The sequence below is a fragment of the Pyxicephalus adspersus genome, chromosome 2 (genome assembly GCF_032062135.1).
Source record: "Pyxicephalus adspersus chromosome 2, UCB_Pads_2.0, whole genome shotgun sequence".
Lineage (NCBI taxonomy): Eukaryota > Metazoa > Chordata > Amphibia > Anura > Pyxicephalidae > Pyxicephalus > Pyxicephalus adspersus.
In genome coordinates, this window is record NC_092859.1 from 104,379,921 (window position 1) to 104,404,236 (window position 24,316).

The 24,316-nt window shown below is 37.4% G+C and overlaps 1 protein-coding gene across 1 annotated transcript in view; it reads left to right on the forward strand.

Moving 5' to 3' along the window:
* RSBN1L (round spermatid basic protein 1 like) overlaps positions 1 to 14,125 on the forward strand; it is a 38,891-nt gene extending 24,766 nt beyond the window's left edge. The window contains exons 4-8 of the mRNA XM_072401724.1: positions 7,002 to 7,139; positions 7,769 to 7,911; positions 9,515 to 9,682; positions 10,359 to 10,467; positions 13,083 to 14,125. Coding sequence (XP_072257825.1) covers positions 7,002 to 7,139; positions 7,769 to 7,911; positions 9,515 to 9,682; positions 10,359 to 10,467; positions 13,083 to 13,676 — 1,152 coding nt within the window. The 3' untranslated portion in view covers positions 13,677 to 14,125. The remainder of the gene's footprint in view (positions 1 to 7,001; positions 7,140 to 7,768; positions 7,912 to 9,514; positions 9,683 to 10,358; positions 10,468 to 13,082) is intronic.
* Positions 14,126 to 24,316: the final 10,191 nt, after the last annotated feature.

The following is a 24,316-nucleotide window of genomic DNA, read 5'->3' on the forward strand; positions in this document are numbered from 1 at the left end:
TTGGACATATTTCGGTTAGTTACAGGTCTACAATATAAATTTTTTTTCTAATGAAAAACAGTGTACCACTTTTGGTACAATAATCCAGACATCAGTGAAACGCCCAGGAAGTTAAGGACCTTATATGCTTTGATTTGTGGATCCGAGTCCAAAAGTCTGTTCTCTTGGTATTCTGAGGAGTCCTTGAATTCCATCCAGTAAAACCATGTGTTGTGTCTTCCATAAGCATAATCTCATTGATGTTGGGAAGCCACAGTCCAATGGACGGTGGGTTCAACCAACTCCATAGTAGTGGCACACAGGCCCTGGCTGCAATAATTATATGTTTGATACCCGAGTACCAGTAGGCCTTCTGGGGTCTACCAATATGAAAAAGGCAGGGTCCTATGGGACAGGGAGGTCAATGAACTTTTGCATGATCTCCCTAATTTTCGGGAGCCTGTCCAGAAGATGTAGAGGGCTGTACTCCTATCCCGGTCACACTTCCAGGAATATGTCCAGGAATATTTGGGGTAATCGTGTTGGGCTCTACCAGCGGTCAGGAGTGACTCCTGTGTTTAAGGTAAGAAAATGTATCAATTGGTTCACCAATAAGTAAGTTTGAGTGGTTGGTTTCGGTGCCGTCAACTTCATTAGGGTGGGCCACCGGTTGTACAAAAGAAACCGGTGGGCACTGCTTAAGTTATATTCAGCTAAAGCACAGAATCCCGGATCCTCCAAGCCTGGCGAGAAAGGAGAGTGGCCAATCACAAGTAGCAGAGGGGAGGGGTGTGGTTAAAGGTTCGAGGTTGGGAGGTGTTTCGCAGACAAATGTAGTGCCTATGGTGGGATGTTGTGTCAGCCGTCATAGAGCCAAGCAGGTCATCCAGGGTAGTGCATTTTTTTTTTTTTTTTTTTTTTTTCATTGATAATTGGTTTTATTTATCTTGGCAAATTGCAGCCCCTAAATGCAGTTCCTAGCTTTTATAGAGCTGATGATATTTGTTTTACAATCCTGGGTATGCCTGTACCTTCACAATGAGATCTTGTGTGTAAGCCACGAGGCTTGAATTCTTCAATGAATTGACTGTCCTTTTATTTTTTTCATTTTGTTCTATGGTAGTCATGACATTGAATATGACATCACAGAAAATAGGCACTTTTGGATAATGCAGACAGGTGATATGAACACTTTTGTCTGTTCTTGTATCCAAGTTTTTATCTTCTTCATAAAGTTTATGGTAGTGTAAATTGGACAGAAATCCAGCACGCAGTGCATTTTCAAAATGCATTAGTAGTTACCGCAGACAGAGCGTTCATTCAGTCCATTGCACAGACTGCACCACAATGCATAAAATAGAAGCAAGGCTTGCAGCTTATTTCTCTAGGATGGGCTAACATTTGCCTGTAAAATGCCTGCTTTCCTGGACAAGGCCTAGTGGTTCATCTGTTTATAGTGGGGGGAAAATCTACCCAAAAAGCTGACTACAAATTCTACCAAAATCTGTCGTCTGCATAAAAGAAATGTTTGTCATTCCTGTATGAACAGGCTTGTTATCCAACTTTTAAGCAGTAACTTTTTTTTTTTTTTACTGTACTTTGTACAGTTTTCCATATGTCACTATATCCTGTTACACCACCTGGTCTGAATAAGTTTTTCTAAGCACATCTAGGGGACCCGAATTCTATCACACAGAAAATCAATGCTAAACAAAAGTAGTGAATTATCCTTTGCAGATCTGTGAAAAGTTGCCTACCCATAGTAGGCAAAGACTCCAACTACTAACCTATGTGTTAGTTGGACCTATGGATCACTTCTATACCCCAGGTGGTTGTTGAGGAAAATTTGGGATTGAATTCTGTATCCAGATATTGCCTCTGCTCAGCAGAAAAGACTTTGAAACCAAGGCATATTTGAGCAAGTAGATACATTACACCTTTTGATTTGTTTGGTATTATAGATATAAACTAGATTGGATGCTTGAGACACACTTGAGAAGGAAATCTTCTTTCAAGTGAGCTTGTTTATTAGCACCATGTATGAGTGGTGTATGAGAAATGTGATCGGCGTTAAGCAAAAATAATGGACAGTTTACACGAGTTACTAAAGATCATTCACATAATCAGGGCCAGCATAAAGGAAACTTGTAATTGACTAAAAGCAGAAACCCTTATATGAAAAATTTCTGGAAGCAAAGTTTTTTTTATACATTTTTCGTATTTAAATTTTAATGAGATAAATATTCTTGGAGCAGAACAGACCATTTTTTTCAAACATTCCCTTAAAGTGTATTTAGCCAAATTGTAGACAAGGTTTTAGACAGAATATGGATTAGAAACCTTCTCACTTTTTTAATGTGGCTTTATTCTAGGAAAATGTATTCTTTTTTGCCTGGTTACTAATAACACAGACAGAACGTGAGTGATTTTATCCTAAATTCCTCCAATCTCCATCTCTATAAGTAGAGCTGCATCAAAATACAACCAGACCAGGTCATTGTTTATCTGCTGAGAATTAAATTCTGTCTCCAGTTTATTGTTTAATCTTTCTATAATACCTGTGCAAATCTATTTTAGTTTGCCACTCAGGATTCCAGACATCCGCCCTAAATACATAGCAAAACAGTTGAAAACAAAAATATGACAATGTTGAGATATCTCACTTGCCATATTGTAACATGATGGATCTCTTAGAAGGGTGAGGTAATATGTAGTTTGGGTAAAATGAGGACTACTCCTAGGCAAATTCTACATTTACTTTAAAAAAACTTATAAATGCCCGTATAGCTTCTGTATGCATTTTAAGCAAATACAAATACTGTCAGTCATTGTAGACTAAGCCTTGGACGTTCATAACTTTCCTGGAGCCATCAACTCTACAGAAGTTTTAATTCCATCATTTACTTACAGATTAGAAATGTCTTTTATATTAGAAATGTTTTTTGTTTTTTTTTCCCCAGGCATTTTTTTGTAGGTCTTAAGAGTGTAAGTACAAATCTTAAAAGTGTACATAAGGCTTTCTAAAAAAAAAAAAAAAGGAAAAAAATGGAAGACCCTGCAATACATGCTGTTAGGCTTTAAATATTGTGTAAAAGACTGACCGGTGCACTGCAAGGATTTCCAGGAATGATCTGCAGAAAGGACAGCCGTAGGCAATTGTGATGTGTTAATTGTTTCCCAGTATGCTTCCATTTCCCAGCTTACCTCTCTTAAGACTGCTGAGAGATCAGCAATGCCATTAGCTGTCCATGTTCTCTTCATTTTTCTGTCCGAGGAATTTATTGTTGCTAATTGTGGCCCCATAGCTAGGTTTAACAAAAGTTGCAGGCACGCCGCAAATACCAAATAGTTTTTTTTATACTTATTGCTATGTTGCCATTCTTATTTGGCTGTTTGCTTTGTCTTCTACTCTGGTAAATGCCTCTTTATCTGATCTCTGGCTACCCCGTCAGTGTTTCTGGTTTTATATAATATATATCTATTTATTAATTTTATTATGCAGTTGAGCACAAAGTTCTGTGGTTGCAGCACAACATCTGTATGATCCTTATTACAATAATGCGGGTAAAATAATTAGATTGTGAGCCCCCTTTGAGGGACAGTTGGTGATATGACTATTGTAAAGCTCTGCATAATATGTCGGCGCCATATAAATATATAATAAATAAATCCATTAGAGATGAACACAACATTGGTAAACCAGTAAGAGCAAACAAAGCTCTAGCTTTTTACCACTTTTTTCTTTGTTTAAAGCACAGAATAACAGGAGATTTCAGGAACATGAACAGAGAAAATAAGACTGAAAGGAAAATCTCACATGACAGTTATGGTGAATTTCCTTCATTTCAATTTAAGTATGGATGTAAACATGCACATGACACTTTACGTGTTTTTTATGACACATTTCCTGTTTGTGTTTTGACTTTACTATTACATTTTTGGGCCTCTTCGGTTGCTGGGGATGCTAGCTTGAGGATCCTTACCTTCAGGACTTTTTTTAACAGAAGAATGTAACTCTTTATGGGTTCTCCTCCAAAGACTTTCCGTAGATTCCAATACTGACATTTTGTTCAGCCTGGGGATCCTGCGGTTACTTCCCTGTCTGCATACTGCAAAAGCCTGTGTCATTGACTGAGGTTACAAAGGCTCAGCAGGTTTGCATCATCTAGGTATTAGATCTAAACCGTTGCGTTCTGCTGTTATTGTTTCAGGTTACTGCTGTGGTTTTTACTGCATTGTAGACTCGGTCACCTCTACGCTAAATTAGTGATTTTGAATTGGTGCCAGATGTAGTGAGACCTACATGTGAAGTCCTTTAGTAGTCCTTTTGGAAAGCAAAGCCTATGGTGTAGGGTCAGGATTTTGCCTATATATAAAATGTTACCACAAAGTACCTAGAATAAAACAGGACCTGTGATATTATTGAAATTCAACTCAAATGCTGTTTTTGTGAGCTCTGACAAGAAATCAGACCTTTGGTATTAAAAAAAGAGGTCCTGATCAAGAAAGGGTTATTTGGAGAAGATGATAAATGTTTGAGAATTTAGAAATGTTTCAATGCCTTTACAAAAGACAAAAATGTCATTAAAGAAATGTGTAGACAGCACTGGGTGACCTTTTGCTATTTAATTATTTTGCTATTTAATTAACAATAGTACTGTTCCATACTTTATATAAAGCTGCACACTAAGGAACTTCAATACGTAGCAGTGGTACTGTGTGTTTGTATGCATGTATGTATGTATGTATGTATGTAGTGTAGTATAAAAAGTGTACACATCCTTGTTAAATTGCCAGGTTTTTGTGATGTAAAAAAAGAGACCACAAGTAATTCCAACATTTTTCCCACCTATAACCTGTACAATTCAATTGAAAAGCAAACAGATTTGTTTAGTCAAACATTCTCTACAAACAAATCTCTAGTCAAGTTGGAGGGAATTATGAACAGTTCCAAATACCAGTCACTTTATGTCCAAAACCTACAGGTGTCTGCTAGAAAGCTGGAGTGGAATTTCACCTTTTAACAATGATGACAATGACCCCCAAGCATAAATCCAAAACAACAAAAGAATGGCTTCACCAGAAGGTGAAAATTGGAATGGCCCAACCAGAGCCCAGACCTAAATCTAATAGAAAATCTGTGGGTTGGCCTGAAGAGGGCTGTGCACAAGAAATGCCCTCATAATCTGACAAAGTATTCATTCAAGGCGCACTGCACAGATCCGAAACTAGCCTATTATGCAGTTTTCTTTTACGTTTTTCTCTTTATTGTTTTACATCACAAAAAATTGGCATTTCAACGGGGTTGTACAGTTGTGTAAAGATATATCTTCAAAACTTAAGGTGCGTACACACTTCCAATTTTTATCGTTCCAATCGAACGACGAACGATCGATTGGGCAAAAAATCGTTCGTAAAAAAGTAACCGACGAACGAGGAAAGTCGCTGGAAACGAACGATCGGACCGTTGATCGGATTGGACGACGATCGTTGAACATCGTTCTTGTGTACGGTCGTCCGTTGATCGTCCAGGTTCAGAGCATGCGTGATGAACGAACGTCCGTTCACTTTCCTGTCGTGCACATAGTTCCTCTATCGCTTAAACGATCGTATCTATTGTGTGTACAATATCTACGAACGATCGTGTCGTTACCTCTATGTGCAGGATCGGTGCTATACGATCGTTCATATATATCGTGCACGAACGTTCGTCGTTCGTTTTCCTACGATAATAATTGGAAGTGTGTACGTAGCTTTAGTCAACTGGAGCTAGTATTGAGATAAATAAATCCTTTTCTTTGATTTTGTGTTTGCCGTTTATCCCCTTTTTGCAAATTTGGAAGTACTGAAAACCAGACACCCAACTTGTTTTTATCTCTGGGACAAGGAGTGAAGGAAATTTTTCTCAATGGTACACATAACAAATAACATCAATATTGAGGTTACTATCTGCCTCTAGAAATTTGTACATTTTGCGTTCCGCTTCATGGTGTTGAAAGTGCTTTAAAGAAAAAAATTTTAATACCGCAGAATATGTAAATTATAGGGAAAATTATGTTGGGGTCATAAATCTATAATGCTAATCAAGTCATTATCATGCACTCTTATAGGGCAACAACCAACTACTGTAATGATTATGGTGAGCTCCAGTGTTCAGATTGTATTTATATGTGTTTGCCAATATTGAAATGCAGGAGTGGCCCGAGGTTCTCTGTCAGCCATGCGCCAGCCTTGGTTTTGTACCAGTATGGTTGTGCATCATGCGTTATAGTGAGCTTTATAAGCCTCTCCCTTAAGGGAAAGATATTTGTATGTGTTTGTCCCGTGCAGAATGTACTCTGCAATCTCAAATGTTGGAAGACCCAGTGAATACGCCCATTTTAAGCTCTGTTGGAAAGTTAGTGAGTACACGCACAGAGCTGTAGGAGGGGTGCCAAGAAACCTTTTTCTTTATTATCTTTTATTTCTTTTCTATATTTGTTTACTACTAAATACAATGCATTTAGGGTTCATGACAAGTCTGAAACTTAATAGGGGTCAGTGAGCTGAAGCTGTTTCTATCTATTGGGAGGGGAAAAAAGAGGCACAAAGAAAAATCAGATCATTCCTAAACCACACCCACATGGCATATAATATAATAACTCTAAAACTTTGGTGACTTGTGATTGGGTGTTCATTGGCAATGTATTAAATCATGACAACGATAACCAATAGGTGTATTTTGTTTTGCTGATTCCTAAATGACTGTTAAAAAAAAAAAAAAGAAACCATTCCAACAAAGTTGAAACTTACATGTTGCATGAACTTTAGCTCTTCTGTTGAACAATATTATATACTCTGAGGTTTAAATAAATCACAACTTTATCAATGGATTCTTTTATATTGTGGTCAGGAAAACAGAGTGTTATTTTGTTATTGTTCATACTTTTGCAAGGTATTTTTGGAAGGTTTTTGTACATTTTGTGACTTTGTTGTAAGTTTGTTCTAGAATGAGTATGATGACTTTTTGTGTTTCTGTGCAGGTAAAGAGGACGTACTCCCATGGTACATACAGAGCAGGTGCAATGAGGCAGATCAGTCTGGTAGGAGCAGTTGATGAGGAAGTAGGGGACTACTTTCCGGAATTTTTGGACATGTTAGAAGAGTCTCCTTTTCTAAAGGTAAGAAAAAAATATTGTGTCTTGTATACCTGTAATTTCATTATTGACTTGTTTTTTGGATGTTGCATGTATACAGAGTTGTGGTAACTTTGCAACTGTATTTGTATACAGTCTTTAAAAAGTCTCTGGCTATTGCTTCCATTACAAAGGACTATATCGTTTTTTTTCATAAATGGGGAGTGTGTAACACACATTGTTCCCTCTCCTCATAAACCCTCTTCCCCATAATTAGCCACATGGTATTTCTCTGAGTGTGTTTTTTTCTGGTATGACCCTGAGATATATAACTTTCTATATGTACACCTTTTTATGAAAATGACAAACATTGGGGCTAGTCACTTCTGCTAACTTGTATGTTGAATCCTGATGAATTCTGTTTTATGCGCTTGCATTGAATGTATCATTCTTTGTAAACTTTTCTTTACTTCTTGATGGAAATGTTCTTTCTATGAATTAGCAGTGAGACCTGCTATTTTATAGTTGGTGTGTATGTTACCACAAGGGAAACCACTACATAAATTGGACTTGAATATTGTATAAATGACACAATACCTTTTGCTACCGTTTGATTTCATGTTTACCAGCAATGTGTACAAACTGATTGTGCCAAAATTTCACTTGAATCACAGCGCACTTTGCCGTGGGGAAATCATTCAAGCCTTCAGCTTAAGAGCCGGAAAGAAAGTGATGATGGCCCTATAATGTGGGTGCGCCCAGGAGAACAGATGATCCCTGTGGCTGACATGCCAAAGTCTCCGTTCAAGAGAAGAAGGTATATAGAGATCTTTGCTTAGTTTTAAGGTATTTTTAGTATTTCAATATTTTTATTGAGGGGTTTTGGGGAAAACAATACAAGTACCATCAAAACAAATTAAACATGAGAAACAAAGGCATATTATACAAAAGCATAAAATCTTTGAGTATTTTTGTTTGGGATCTCCTATGCTTGTAACAATAACAGAACAGGGCTTATGTTCAAAATGAGTTTACTATAAAAAGTAGCATAATTGTAACACCTACATTTTACGACTTCCCCATTGTATTAGAATGTTGAATCTTCACAATTGTTGCTGTTCTATACATAAAAAATAATTGTTTGAAGATATTTGAAAATGAGGGTTCATTCTTACGCATGGATAACCCGATTCTAAAGACAGTTGTTCCCTCCCTTTGCAGGCTTTGCTGTTCTTCTGTCATGCTCTGTTCATCTGCGGATAAATGTCTTTTCATTACATACTCGGCCAGGGTGAAAAAAGACAAATTTTAAAGCGAAACGGTTATCTAAAAAAAAACACCAAGACACTATCACCAAGTTGAAGCCCTCAACACATCCACTATCCTAGTCCAATTTGTCCCATGCTGTCCCGTCTTCCTTCTTCCCAGCCTGATTTTTTTAATCAGCGAAGCAAGCTAGAACACAATTTCACATATCTTGCTGTCAGGGAGCACATTCCTATGCACATTCCCTCCAGATGCACTTATCTCCCTCTTGTCCTTTGCAATGATTTCACAGCTCTTGTCCTACTTACCTTTATGAGCTGATACAAAAATACACCCCTAACAGCTCTCTTTGCTCCTCCATTGACCTACTAATAATTTCCTCACTCATAACCTCTTTACATGCACAGCTTCCAGTGTTGCCCTGACTCTCTGGAATGATCTCCCTTGTCCTATTTGGCTTTCCCCTATTTTCCTATTTGAAAGAGCTTTCAAAACCCATCTTTTCAAACTCACCTACCCGTCTACTTCTGTCTCCTAACTCTCAGAAGCTACCCACCATTCCTATTGTGTGCTGCTTCCCCTTTCTCTTAGATTGTAAGCTCTTTTGGGGCAAGGTCTACTCCTCCCACCCTCAGCATCACTTTTCAGGGGACAATAATAATTCCAGCTAAGCTTTTCACATAGCTGCTGTTTAGTTGTCTTGCTCCAAACTTTCCAGCTGCACAACACCTTTTTTTGTTAACTCATGCTCAAAACTGAGCTGCACATCAAGTCTCACTAATGATTTGACTTGGGTGAGATTATGTCTGTTTCTCCCACATATATACAGTGGCTTCATTTAGACTCCAGCTTAGCTAAAATATGGTGTATGTGTATGAAGATCTTTCCTTATTATTGATTCCCCCAGTTATACTTTCCTCCAGAATACATATTCCATGCATGTATTTCTCTTCAGGTGATGATTTCTTTAAGGGGATGGTTTGTGTCCTCTGTATATTGTCAATGGGCCACATAATTGGAGCTGCTTTGGTAATGCTAGTAACTACATTATTGCACATACTTCTTCTACATCTCAGGCATCTTAGATAACTGGTATATACAAAGGTTACTTTGTGTTATAAAATTCCTTTTTTTTTGCTTTTTTTTCCCCCTAGAACTACCAATGAAATTAAAAACCTGCAGTACCTACCTCGGGCTAGTGAGCCTCGGGAAATGCTGTTTGAAGATAGGACAAGGGCACATGCTGATCACATAGGACAGGGCTTTGAGCGTCAGACCACGGCAGCTGTAGGTGTACTGAAAGCAGTGCACTGTGGAGAGTGGTAAGCAGTTTTTAATCAGCTGTGTTGGCTTTTATTTTGTGCAATGTATACATATTGATATTCGTTCCATTTTCACCTCCATGAAGGAGAAGACATTGGATTGCTATACCATGTAGATTCTATTTTGTGCTTTACTTACCCCTTTAACGTTTATCATAGTAAAGAACTATATAGCATTTCCAATACACTTTCCATCTCCTGAATCAGTGCTACGTGCTTGAGTTCTTTTTACAATGGTATAAGCTAAATTGTTTAATGAGTAGGGCTAATTATTTGGCACCAAAAAAAGCCCTATCCATCGAAAAAAAAAATTTAGACCATCTGCGTCAGGTAAACTAAAAAAGCACTATGATCAGAGCTTTATTTGCCTGACATAAAAGTGCAACGTGATCTGTTAATTTTCATTAATTTTCAGACACTAATTAATTAACTCATTCATTTTCAGTAAAAGCTTCTGTTGGTAGTAAAATGGAGTTTTTTTTAGTTGTCATGTCTTCAGTTGTTGAACTTTGTGTGTAAATGCTGCTAGCATGACACTGTTCTTTATTACAAACTTCAGGTTGCTTTTGTTTTGTATTTTTGCACAGTGATGATTTATCACCACATTGTACATATTTCAGTGTCACTGGAATAGTGTTATATCCAAATTGGTCAAATAATCATTTTTCCTTTCTAGGAATGAGCAGCCTCGGATAACCAAAGATGTAATATGTTTTCATGCTGAAGATTTCTTAGAGGTTGTACAAAGACTGCAGCTAGACCTGCATGAACCTCCATTATCACAGGTAAGAGGAACATACTATGAAAGACAGTTGTTGATTTGTACTGAACTTAAGCTGGTTTTGTCTTACTTTCTGGTAAAAATGGACACCTGTACTATTTTGCAGCAGCTCAGAAATATAAACGAAGTAAACCCAAAATACAAAAAGCACCAAAAGTTTGAGATTTGGTAGAAAACATGTGGCTCAGAGGTTAGCACTCTGGCCTCTGCAGCGCTAGGTCCTAGGTTCGAATCCCAGCCAGGACACTATCTGCATGGAGTTTGCAGGTTCTCCCTGTGTCTGCGTCGGTTTCCTCCGGGTACTCCGGTTTCCTCCCACATCCCAAAAACATGCAGTTAGGGTATTTGAGGCAGCATTGAGGTTAATTGTCTTCCCCCTTAATTGACCTTAGACTGTAATAATGACATATGACTATAGTAGGGACATTAGATTGTGCGCTCCATTGAGGGACAGTTAGTGACATGACTATGGACTTTGTACAGCGCTGCGTAATATGATGGCGCTATATAAATACTGTGTAATAATAATAATAAAGTTTATTTTGCCAAAAAACCTTTTCCCTGCCCCTGGTGGCTTTATATTGCTTGCTTACAGTGCATGGTGTAGTGAAGAGCTCCCAGCAATAGGAGAATAGATCTAGAAGCCGGAGACAATGTTACTCTTGTACACGTGCAGGATTTACATTATCATTGGCTGAAGAGAAGGGGGGATGAATCGCTAACAGAATCCTGGTCATGTTCACTGCAAGGTAGATTTGCCCTTACTGGAAAGTATTCACCGCATACTTGCTGATTTCGTCAAAAGCTCACCTCAACCAAGGAGTTTACTTCAGCTTTAGAACAAAATAATTCAGATCTCTGCAGTTTCTTGGGCTACTTGTTAGTATTTGCAGGTAATTCATCATGGTCTGTGTTTGGAAAGATTAACAATGCGATTTTCCAGACCCCTTGTGTTAATAAGTAATGCATGGTTTTAGGGAGAAACTGTAGAAGATTTGAGTTTTACTTTTACTCCATTTTTTTTTTTTAGTTTATTACCAGATGGTTTTCGTAAACATTTGCTTGCTATCTTTGATTTTCATACTAAGGATAGGTTTTATCGGTTAGCTACAAACAATTGTGCAGTTAGCTTTCAGGTTGTGTTTTGTGTGATGAAATCTGCAAACAGACAATGATTTACATGAAGAGAGGACTAGTGCTCCACCTGCTGGCCACAATAGTACAATGTTTTTACCAGACAAAACATTTCTTGTCCTTATTGTAATTAGGAAATCAGATCTGTTGGCAACTGCTTTCAAGGTAGGTACTGTGGAAATCCAAGTGTTCTCCCCAGACCCATTTAATTGGGTGCACTACCCAGCACTTTTCATTACCACCTGATTTTTGGGTCACAATACAGGGGCACTGGATAGTTGGAGCATAATACAGAAACAATGGAAAAAAGGGACATACTTAGGGTGGGTAATAAAAAGATAGTTGAAAGCTGACAGAATTAAATGGGTTACTGGATTCCTATAGCAACATCAACTAGGAACACTAAATTTGCCATGTGTTGCTCTGCCAACTTTTTGACCCCCTTCCTGCTGGCTACAGCTTCTTTCCACTCCTCCTAAAAAATAAAAAATAAACTGTCAAGGAATATACATGTCGCTCATAGTTGAGTGTCACCGGAAAGGGAACAGTGACATTCAACTGAAGGCATAGAAAGCAATACAAATCTGAAAAAGTTCTAACCCTTTTTTCAATTCTACTCGAAAATAGATAAGCTGTAGATAGATTTCCCATCCATTTTTAAGTATCCAAATCAATATATCATGGCTGTAGTGTGTGTGTGTGTGTGTATATATATATATGTATATATATACAGTGCTCAACCCAGACATTTTTTAAAGCTGGGTGGGAAGAAATTTTAGGTGGGTGGCAGCCCCTGTATTGTGACCAAACTCTTTAGTAACCACCCAAAAACAGCTGGATGGGTCCCAGGAATTAGCTTCCAGATGCACTGCATCTGCTGAGAGGTATCTCAGGTATTAAGTCCAATTCCAGGGCGCTCTGCCCACTAATTTAAAAAAGGTCTCCAAAACACAGCCTAAAAGACAAACTTCAGGGTTCTCCCTTGCAGATGATCAATGTCATTCACAGCATGACCATACAAAAAATAAAAAATCTAGGCTCCTCTGACAATCTCTTCAGAGTTTCTGGGAGACCTTCTCCTAGCCCCCCCGGCTTCCCACAGCCTTTTTTCTTGGACTCTGGCTACAAATCCCCGTCTTAAAGACCTGATCCCTTTTTATAAGCAATAGCCAGGTGCTCCAGATCCATCCTCAATTCCTGGCCTTGGAAAGGGATGGAGTGCCTGGCTCACCCATTCATTCTATGACACTCTGGGCCTGGATTCCTAAAAAAAAAAAAAAAAAAAGCTGCAATTCTACAGCAACACAATTAAGCATGGCCCTCTTTATTATCTTTCCCAGGGAAAGATGAGGTATATGATGCTAAATTTTCATTGAATTTGGCATTCACCGTTTTATTCTATATAAAATATTTTGTGTGTGCATTCATCATCCAGCTTGACAAATGCAATGATTTTATTTTATTTTTATTTATTTTTTTACCTAGTGTGTTCAGTGGGTTGACGATGCAAAGCTCAACCAGCTACGCAGAGAAGGCATTCGTTATGCTAGGATTCAGTTATACGACGATGACATCTATTTTATCCCAAGAAATGTTGTTCATCAGTTCAAGACAGTTTCAGCGGTGTGCAGCCTGGCCTGGCATATCAGGCTGAAAATGTACCATCCAGAAGTGGCACAGGGCAGCAATTTGGAAGAACCTGAGGTTAAAGCGGACATTGAGAAAGAAGAGCAATCATTCTGTGCTGTAAGTGCACAAACTTCTCATGTACAGTTTTCAGACATCAGGCAGTTGAAGGACCTTGAACAAAAATCTCAGCAAGTAAAACATGAACCAGTATCTCCCCACCAAACTGGCAATACGTTTGGCAATATCAATCTTCCATCTATTTCCATGACTCCTGCAGAATGTCAGGCTTGCACAATAAAACCTGAACATGCCAAGGAATTGCAAAGCAAGATTGGGAACGAGACTTTGGGAATCCTTAAACAAGACTCAAAAGATAGCAAAGAGGACACTCCACAACCTTTTGCAACAAACCCCCCAGTTGTGCGGACAGAAGAGGAACATCTGTGCTAAAATATGTATATATAGTTTTGTTTTTTATTCTACATAACGTAATAATAATAATAATGTAAAGCTTTGTAAATCATGGGGCAGGCTTCCACTTGCCCTGTAGTCTGTTACTGAATCTAGTTATGTAGCGATGTAACATTCCTCAGTGCCTGTCCGTAACTGTGAAATATCGAAGCACTTAGGGCCAGATGCACTGTAAACACTGCAGGTTTAACATAAAGTCTCTCTAAAATTTCAGTTTTAGTTCTAGGATAGAGCTGACATTAACATATATATTTTTTGTAAGATGAGCCAGAATTCTTTTTGACAATTCCAGGCTTTTCCATAGAGCTTATTTATATCGATTTTTCATTTTAAAGGTGTCAGCACTGTAGTGTAAATAGCTTTTTTTAAATCTTTTTAGTGTGATTTATATTGAAATGTGAACCACCTAATAAAGGTTCATAACAATGTATTTGTTTTTTTTTTGTTTTTTTTTTTTTTTTTGTGGGAAATCTGGTATGTTTTAAAGAAAACCTTCTGTGGATTTCTACATTGTGCAGGTCCAGCTCTTCCATAATAGAGGCACCGAAGCTCATAGTAGCCATGCTCCATTGTCTAATTTTATTGGGCACAGAAGGAAAGTTTCAGCAACACATCTGCATGTCTATGTTTCTTGTCACCTTTTACAGACCTCACAGACAGTTCATCATTACATTAGTACAAAAGATGCTTTCTCTTGGCCATGATTTTATGACATTTTGCTGTATATGGCCCCAACCAGAGCCTATCCAGTGCTTGCTTGCTATGGTTCTTCTAATTTGAAGATGACTGGTACATACAGTCTTAGGTATTTTCCAAGTTCACCTCAGCTTGCCACAATGAAAGATTAAATTGTGTTTTTACTTTTTGCCTTTATTACAACAATAATGAATACATTCAGTATAAGAAAAATAGACACCAGAGTGTATTACTTAGTAACCTCCTCATTAACCTGTATGGAATCTCAAAGGATGGACTTTACCATCTTGTTTTATTCCCAACACTTTAAAGATGTGAGTTCTCTGATTAAAAAAAAATACATCAGGCTTAGCTCTCTTCTTTCAAAAAATAAAGGGCTCTATGCAATGTACAAATCATAGATATTCTTAGAACTTTTTACACATTTCCTAAAGTTTTATAATAAGAGTAGTGTTCTTCCTTGCCCCTTTTAGCTGGACACACCACCTGGCACTTTCCAGTAACCAACCGGCTGTTTTGGATGGTTACTGAATAGCTGGGTCACAATACTGGGGCTGCCACTCATCTACAGCTTCTTCCCACCCAGCTTATAAAAATTTCTTGGGAAATACTGAAGAGCCCTACACTTCAACACACCCGTACTTGAATGTAAAACCTGATTCAAGCCAGCAAAAACCCAGCAAGACAAGCCTGTGTCCCTTGCATAAATATACAAACACCAAGAATGGAAAAAGCCACCAAAACATAATTGTAAAACTCCAGGCACATATATATCCTGCATTAATATAATTGTGTAATAGTTCTTTAAATGGATTTCCCAATAACTTCCATTCCCAGAAATCTTTTTTTTTTATATAAGTTTTCATTACCCCACTGTATATAAAAAAAAAATCAGTTGGTGAATTAAAATGTATGCACTCTAAACCAGTCACACTCACTCTTATTCATGCCATTATAAGATCCCAGTCACACCAAACCAGTTGTGTTATATCATTCACATCATTTAGGCAAAGTGAGCTACCAATGCACTACAGCTGACAAAAAATGGCACCCCAATGTGTGTTCTTAGCTTATTTGAATAGCACCATAATGCATGTAATGTGCATTCACACAGGTGTAGAATGGGCCGTAGCATGACTTAGACATTAGTACTTCAAGGTAGAGGTAGTTAGGAGGATGATATTCATTCATTGTCCAGTTTTATCTAAAATATACCTTTCTTTGACTAATAAAGCCCCTGGATCACAATGAGAACCAGGTAACTAGTGTCTTAAGGGAAATGTCAGTGGTGGAAGCCTTAATCTTTTCCTGTGTTAGCTTTTGTTAAAATGTAAAGCCCCCTATAGAAAAGTATACAAGAGTATACCTGCCAATGGAATTACCTAGTAGTATGCAGGGGTATGGCACATTCTGCAGCTGTTTATGTAGCCAGTCTTGCATTTGTCATCCATGGAATTATGGATTATGGGATAGAGGAGACTTTATGGTGGACCTAGTCCTTCAAAATATCCCATATGTAGTCTCCTTAGTTGGTTATCTTTACTGTTGGCTGTCTTTACCACAAATTGTAGATCCAAGGTCTTCTACCCCCAACATTTAATGGATTTGATAGGTTCATTTGGTTTCTTTTTAGCTCTGGTTATCTTTGTGATGGATAAAACTTCCTGCAAAGCACAACAAAGGTCTTTTCTAGATCATTTCAGTGCAGCAAAAATGGGTACAGTTGCTGATTACAGATAAGTACTGACATGCAGTATGCACTACAGAAATCCGAGTAGAACCATGAAGGCGTATAGATTCAGCAGAGGAGTGTAAGTGTGAAGAACTTTAATCCCTATGTTGGCCATGGATAGGCTGTTTGACCAGGATTTGCCAAATATTCTTTCACTTTACAAATGCTCATTGAGCACAAAAGATAATACAGAAGATTAGATACAAAAATATTGATTGAAATAATGTTGTAGTTGGGAAACAATTTTATGACCTAAAATCTAACCATTTTAGAGAAGTGTTTTTTTTAGTATTATTGATCATTTAGAACAATTACAGTATAAAATATATCCACTACTACACAAGGCACAGACTATCGTGATAACCTAAAGTTGTACAAATTGCTTAAAACTCTTTGCAGGGTTTGTTTACAGATGTACTTTTAATCATTTCAGTAAGATTGGTTCCTTCAATCCAAGACTTATTATGAAAGTGATTACTTCCAGAAATATTGTATTTAATACCTTTATTGAACAACTTGGTCAGTACCAAGAACTCACACTTTTCAGCCATACTAAGAGGACGATTAAGGTTGTCACATACAATTCCAATCTTGTATGTAAACATAAATAGACTCTGACTTGGTGGGTGGCATATTTGCCCAGTTCTCCAAACAAGCCCAGGCAAAAGTAGAAATTAAAGATGAGAGATAACTCCTTAAATCACATGATTTTTGTCTTGTGTGTTCCTGGATCCATGCAATTATTTGTGCTCTGGAGCGCAACTAGTTGCTTCATTTTGGTTTATAAACTTTGGTGTTGGTGAAACCCCTCCCAGTTTTACTTCTGACTTTCCTCATTAAACATACGCCAAGGAAAAAAAACTTACACTGTATTATTGTGCATCTACTACATGTGGTCTATAATAGCCATAGAATTCTAAAATATAGGAAATGGGTGAAGGGATGCCAAATATTGAAGAGTAAATTGAATATTCCAAAAGATAGGATCAAACCTGAAATTGTAGTTCTGTAATCTGAAATCTGCTTTCTGATGGTTACTCTGCATGACTTCTATATGAACTACGTCACTGAAAACATAGCATGAGTTTGATTGAAAGCATAACCCAGTAACACCCTCCCCCCTTTCTCACCAGTATTGTTTGGCTTTTGTAGCACTCTAGCCATAGATCAAAAACTGTTTGGTAGATTCATGGTAAACTTCATTCACCTTGTTTAATGTTTGCTTTCATGAACCCGGAATATCAGGATTTGCCTACAGCAGTAAAAAGAGCGACTGTCCACATATTTCTCTCAGGACAATTACTTTAAATGTTCAGTGCACAAGACAAATGTCACAGTCAGCTGCAACATGCATTGGAGCAGTGTGTGGCATTTTGTTTAATACGGTCTGTGTATGACAAAGACAAGTTTCCAGCAGTGTTTACAGCCAACATTCTTTTCCAACTTCTACTTTCTTAGAACACTGCTGGAATGAACCCTAACCCTGAGTACATAGATATTGGTAATGAATAAAGTCTTCCATTGGTATAATTCCCTGTCCTCCCTTTATTTTTTATATTTTTCAGCACTATTGAGTTGTATTACTAATGGTTTATAGTCACACTGCGAGGGCTTGCCTGCTATAATCACATAATTAATCTCTGTTTTAATAAAACCTCTAGAGAAAGCAGCAAGCCTGCTCATTACATGAGAAGGCAGCAACATTTGCCTCATTTCTATTCAAATGAATGGAAAACCATTAAAGTGTGTGTCAATAATGCATTGATTTCAGTGTAAAACTGTGCCAAAAACAGACAAGTGTAACATGATACTTAAATGTTTGTAATTGTTTTCAAATGTGATGGCTGCAAAAGTAGAAAGGATATTATGTACACTTATAAAATTTAGGCAGCAATTATGTTAAATTAACTTTTTGCCAAAAGTAGCATTTTGATGTAATTTTGCCTTGTAAATGTAAGTTTAAATATCATTGATTCTACAAATATTGGCAGACAGGTCCTCAACAAAGAAAGCTTGTTAAGGTAAACTTTTGCAGAAGCTCACGTTGGTGCAGTGTTGGTATATTAGTTCCAAATGGCATCCCAACTCACCTTCCTGATGTGTTATATCCGATTGTTGGTGTGTGATAGCAGAAATTTTGTGTCAGATAAATCGGAATTTAATGCATGCCAAAGTGCTGCATTGGTTTTAATGGGCCCTAGAAGCTACAGGCAAAACTCACTCAAACCTTTGTGTTCACCCATCAAATGAAGATTGGTAAGCATTTTGAAAATACTACTCTGAAGCCAGTTCTATTTGGAGCAGTATTTACAAGGTTCATTTGTTTAGGACCTAATGAATAAAATGAATGAAGACTATATGCTTTGCATATAATTTGCATCAGTTCCAGTTAACATTAAGCAGGTCAAGTTGCAGTTGTTAAAATGCAGCTTTGTATAACCCCTTCAGGCTGAATGTTTCACAATCATAAGGAACCAGTTTTAGGGAAATACTTCTATTTTTAAGCATTCTGGCTTTACTGGATTTTAATTAATTCCATCAATGGAACATTCTGCTTTAGCAGCCTACATTACTCAGATTTTGCCTATGCATAGTGGTACTTCAATACTGAAAGCTCCCAATGTTGTCCAATGAATATGAAAACCATTTGTAAAGGGCATATCAAAATGTCTTACTAAACATTTTTCTGAAAGAAACATGAATGTTGCCATTGCTGATTCCCTGAAGATGCCAGTTGCCTGATTATTACTTTCTGATTCACTGACTTTGGGGAACTAACTCCATACTTGTTCTATGTCAGTGAAGAACGCATTACAGTGACAACCAGGCAACTAGCATTTGCAGAATGATGGCTCTACAATGGCAGCCTCTATGTTTCTCTTGGGGGGAGTTTATCATTGCAATATCTAAAAGTATGTGCTCATTTGAAAATATTCCACACTTTCCCTTAAGTTTTTTTAGATTTATAAAACCGTTTTTCGGCACTTTAAGGCAGACTTTCACAATTACAAATTATCTTGTGCCGATTCTCCAGTGTCCCTCAATAACAAAACAGAAATAAGTAGGGTACAGTTTACACAATTCATGTATCTTGCTGCACATAATGCATTTCATATAGAAGTGGGGTCAGCCATACATGACCACTATATATGTGGAATACAATGTGTCCTACCAGGTACGCAGGACAATATGAATCCAGTCTCATTTGCCATTGTTTCTCAGTGAACAGTCACTGGACTTTGCTACCCAGTTGTTTCTAAAATGACAGCCTCAACCCTTTTAATGTAAAGGGAGCAGTAAACCTGTTTCTTATTCTTGTTCCATGAACTGCCTTGTAATGGTGAATTGTTTTATTTAAAATGACACCATGTACTAGGAACAGACATTAGCTTTGAATCTGACAATTTTCTTTTACAGCAATTGTCCACTTGTTTTTAAAGTTGATACCCAGTTTTGTAAAATAAACCGTATTATGGGTAGTAATGACTGAACCAGGGTGAAATGGTAATAAAATGCTTTGATTTGCCCTAATATTTTCATCTAGATCAGAATGGCCTGAAGAAAAAACACAACATTCATGAATTCCGTGCAGATTTAACAAATGTGCACATATACTGTATTTAACAAATCAAACATTTCAGTTCATCTTTTTGCTCATTACTATTATGAATGGATGTGTGGTTTGTCTTTTTATGGCAGTGGTTTGGAACTTTTTCAGGTTCAGTACCAGTAACATGACTGACCTAATTTGTAGTAAGGGTCGGAACTTTTACAGCTTTTATAGATGAGAGTTCTATAAAGAGTTTTCAGTTGTGTGGTTGCCAATCATACATTGTGTAAATATTTATTTTCCCGGGCATTAGTTATTGGTCATGGTATAACTGGTAGTAGTCATATCCACCTGGACTTATTCCTATAATGATTTCATAGCTTGTCCAAGCCAATGCTCTACTTCTGAAACTTGAAGAAGTGGCTTGGACAAGCGTCCTTAACAAAAACAAGTCCAGCTGAATATTATTCACCACTACTAGATTTACATAACTATTTTAAAAATAACAAGGGTTCCATTTATTAAAGGTTGGATAACACCATGCAGACAAGACATTATTATACAAGTATACCAGTATATTTTAAAGAGGGTTGATTTTTGGGATAACAGAGGTCTATATATTACCCAGTGACTCTGATATTTACTAAAACATTGGAAAATCAATTGCTGCCATTGAAATACATGGACCAGGAAGATTCTCCACTAGGAAATGTTTCAGTCAATGACAGATTGACTGCTTTATAAATTTACCCCCTAAAGTGAGAATGTTTTGGTGGAAGCAGCCATTTCCTCACTCCAATGTTGCATTCTAGTTTTGGGGTCACTGCAAATAGCCTGGAGTAAATGAGTTGGGAAATAATGGTTCCTTCAATCCAAGCCTTATTATGAAAGTGATTACTTCCAGAAAGATTGTATTTAATACCTTTATTGAACAACTGCGTGTTTTGATGTATACCAGATAATATGACCCCTGAAAGTGCTCTTTTTTAAATACACAGTTCATATTATATGTGGGAGTAAATAGTTTGATTTATTTTTCAATAATCTCCCTGGAAATTTGCTGTAGGGAGATGGTGGCCCCTTTATTGTGACCCAACTTTTCACTTACCACCCATAAACAGCCGGGTGGTTACTGAAAAGTCCTGGGTGGTGCACCCATCTAAAAATGGCTAGGGAGAACACTGTATCTGATATATTTGCACAAATTTAATAAGCTTTGACATATCCAAAACAATGGGACATGCAAAAACAAGTCTTTAGAGATTTCCAACGTTTTAGTTTTCTATTTTTTTTTTTTTTCTGAATTTGAGTGTTTTATATGGTTACATCAGCTATAAGTTGATGGCACCTCAATTACCCAGATGCAGTAATTGGGGGATTGATCACCTAAATGTATGCATGTAGGTAAGGAAGGCATCATATGAGGACCTTCATTACAGCACAAACACTCCAACTGAGATATGGGAAGCTCTGCTGTGGCTAAAATGTAGAAATAAATAAAGCATGGCCCATGCTAGTCATGCATGCCGGCAGTGATCAACATAGTACTGTGCATGCTTCACTATCATATGCATCAATCTTCCATCTAATAAAGCACCTAGACTTATTTCATTTCAGAAAACACATTGAAAAGGTATAGACATAGAATTAGCAGGATTTTCTTCTTTACAAAGTTTTGTATTAGTGGTTTTCCTGAAATTACAAAACATAAAGGGAAACTGTCCACAAAAATGTGTATATTGTTCTTACTTATAAAGTAGTTACCTGATTTGTATAAATTTACATAAATATATATATATATTTGTTATGGTTTTAATATTGAAATAAACGTCTCTGTGGTAGAGATGACATTCTTATCTACCACGTGTGTCAATAACAAACTCATTGTCTGGCTTTTTAGCAACGGAAATCGTTTTATGTTTTAGTATTGCAAATTATGTTGAGATTTGGAAGGTGACTGGTTTGGTAGTAGCATATTCATTTTATGATAAATGCGTTTATAAAAAGCTTGGGTATATTTTCCAATACGTCTCCTGGTAATACAGCTACATACATATGGAAACAAAGGGACAAGAATAGAGGGCTCGTTCTAATTAGTGTGTAACCATGTGAAACGCGTGTGTTAATGCAACACATAAAAAGTGTGTTGGTGTGCATTCATTCCCAATGGCATTCCAAATGCACCTTACACATCAGTCAGCCTGATAATGAAAAGAGTTTTTTTTAAAAAAAGAGGTTTTAAAAATACCTACAAGCAAATACCCTAGCAGACCCCCATATCTCTGAAGTTGTCCATTGAAATAGATTAATTACTCCAAAGGTATCCACACAGCAAGTCACGCAGTAGTATAAATGACAGACAATACAAGCTGCAACTGGCAGGGAGGATCCACCAGCAATATCCATAAATACTTTTATCTGTGCCTTTGAATCCTCCGGGATCATCTTTATAATACACTTTACCGCATTATAATAAACTGCTGTAGCATCATAATATTGATTCCTTTCCTATCACGCAGCAGAATGCAGTATTAATAAATCAGATTAGGCCAGATTACGCTGCAGTCCATGTACATCTAAAGATTATTCTGAGTGATATGAATTACATAATGCCAACAGCTAAACTGCTAGTAATCCATATACTGTATATAGGAGAGAATCTAACATTCAGCAGCAGTCTCTGGTGCAGAATTAATCACAGCCATTTAAAATACATGGCCTTGTTAAGAGTCTCCTCCAGAGAATGTTGCTGAATGTCATTCACCGCTTTATAAATAGACCCCTCAATATTTACTGCTTGCCACTTCAGCTTTGTGTTGAGTAGAAAAGGAAGATGCAGCACAAGAAACCAGTCAGTTCACATTCCAACAAGGAGAATGCTGATTGCGGAGAACGGATTTGTAGATGAGCAAATCATTGTACTGTTTCTTCATTTTTCACAACTTGGGGAATAAGTAAATGACAGGCTGGGACAGTGGGTCTAATAACGTCATTCATCCTGGAAGACTGAGGACATCTTGTGGTAGAAAAGAAGTAATGCAGGGAGAAGCGCTGGGTTAAAGGTGAGTATTAAAGCAAAAGTTGTGTATTTTACTTTTAATTAACTTATTTTTTTTTACCTAAGCTTTGCTTTGACACAATACCACATATAACTAAACTTTTAGAATAAATAAAAAAATACAAATCTTTATCTGTGTGTTCAAGCATTGTAAACTGAGGCTACTGCTTTTTTAATTGATGACACTTATTGATGATACTTGGACTATTTAACAGAGAGTGTAATGTGATCCGTTTAATGTAAATAATTGAATACATATTTCCTAGATCGTCTCATGTCAACCTACTGCAGATAATCTCTGCTTCTCTGACCCCCCCCCCCCATAGAACAACCGTCAGGGATCCAAGAGCCTATTCCCCAGGCTGGGAGAATTTTAGGGCGAACTGGCACAATCTTCAAACCCTTTACCCCAGCAAGCAAATCTAAACCCACACAGAATGTAGAATCAAATGTGAAGAGTTTCTGAAGGTTTCCGAGTACCGTGGGTATATGAATAAAGCACTTCAGCAGAGTCTGGATGGGCAGTGTCAGTGACAAGTGAATTTTAGACTAATGAGAGATACCAACTGGACTTTGCATAGGGGCCGCATGGGTCTTTCTTCATACAGACACAGATTCATTATTCTTAACAAAAATAATGTTGTTTGTGTAACTTAATAGAGCAAATTGAAGGCTTCAGAAATCACAGTCCCTGTACCACTGACAGAATGAAGGATGAAGATCTATTCTCTGTTGTTCTTGGTCACAATGACCTCAGGAGATTTCCGACCAGTTTTGGATCTCCATGGAGACCTAGATGAAGGTTTCAGCTATAACTCCTCAAGGGTTCAAGTCTGGGTTCTGCTTGCCCCATCCAGTGTCAAATGGCCTAACAGGCCCTGTTGGCCTCTTATTATCATCCATCGATCTCTTTTTCCATGTTGCATCCTATTCTTTAGCCATTACTTCAGCAAGATGCATGTCAGAACCTGAAGAAGCCATAATGTAAATGTGGTAAACCTTAAACATGTGCAATCTTTAATTTAAATTTCTATATCATTTCAGGAACAATAATTTTTGCATGTTTGTCCACCAACCCAGAGGTAAATTAGAGAAGGCTAGAGACTGATTCTGTCAATTTATTTGTAAATATCTAAGATGTTTGTCTGTCCCTCCTAGGAGGTCCTAAGAAAAGGTTTGGATTGTCTGGACTATTCAGTTTGCCTACATGGTCTCCCAATGAGATCTGGGTCCATCCTACAAGACTCATTCCTACATCTCGTACACCCTATGTCAAAGTTCTGGTGGAGAAAGCATATAAAGCGGTTAGTTGGAGGCTCAACTAACACTTTCAAAACCACACTAGTCCTTAGCTGTCCCATTGGGTTCTGCAATATCTTTGGGTTCTGCTGACATTACTTCAGCCTTCTCAATAATGAACATTGATGCAGAGATTTCTGAGAATTTAGTTTTTCCTCCCAATATACATTGCTTGTTACATCCCACAAAAAGGTGGTTCCAATGAGGAGATCCAGGAGAAGTCCTATCTTCTATTTTCTGGCATTTACTTTACTAAATGCCCCATGACTATTTATAGGAACACT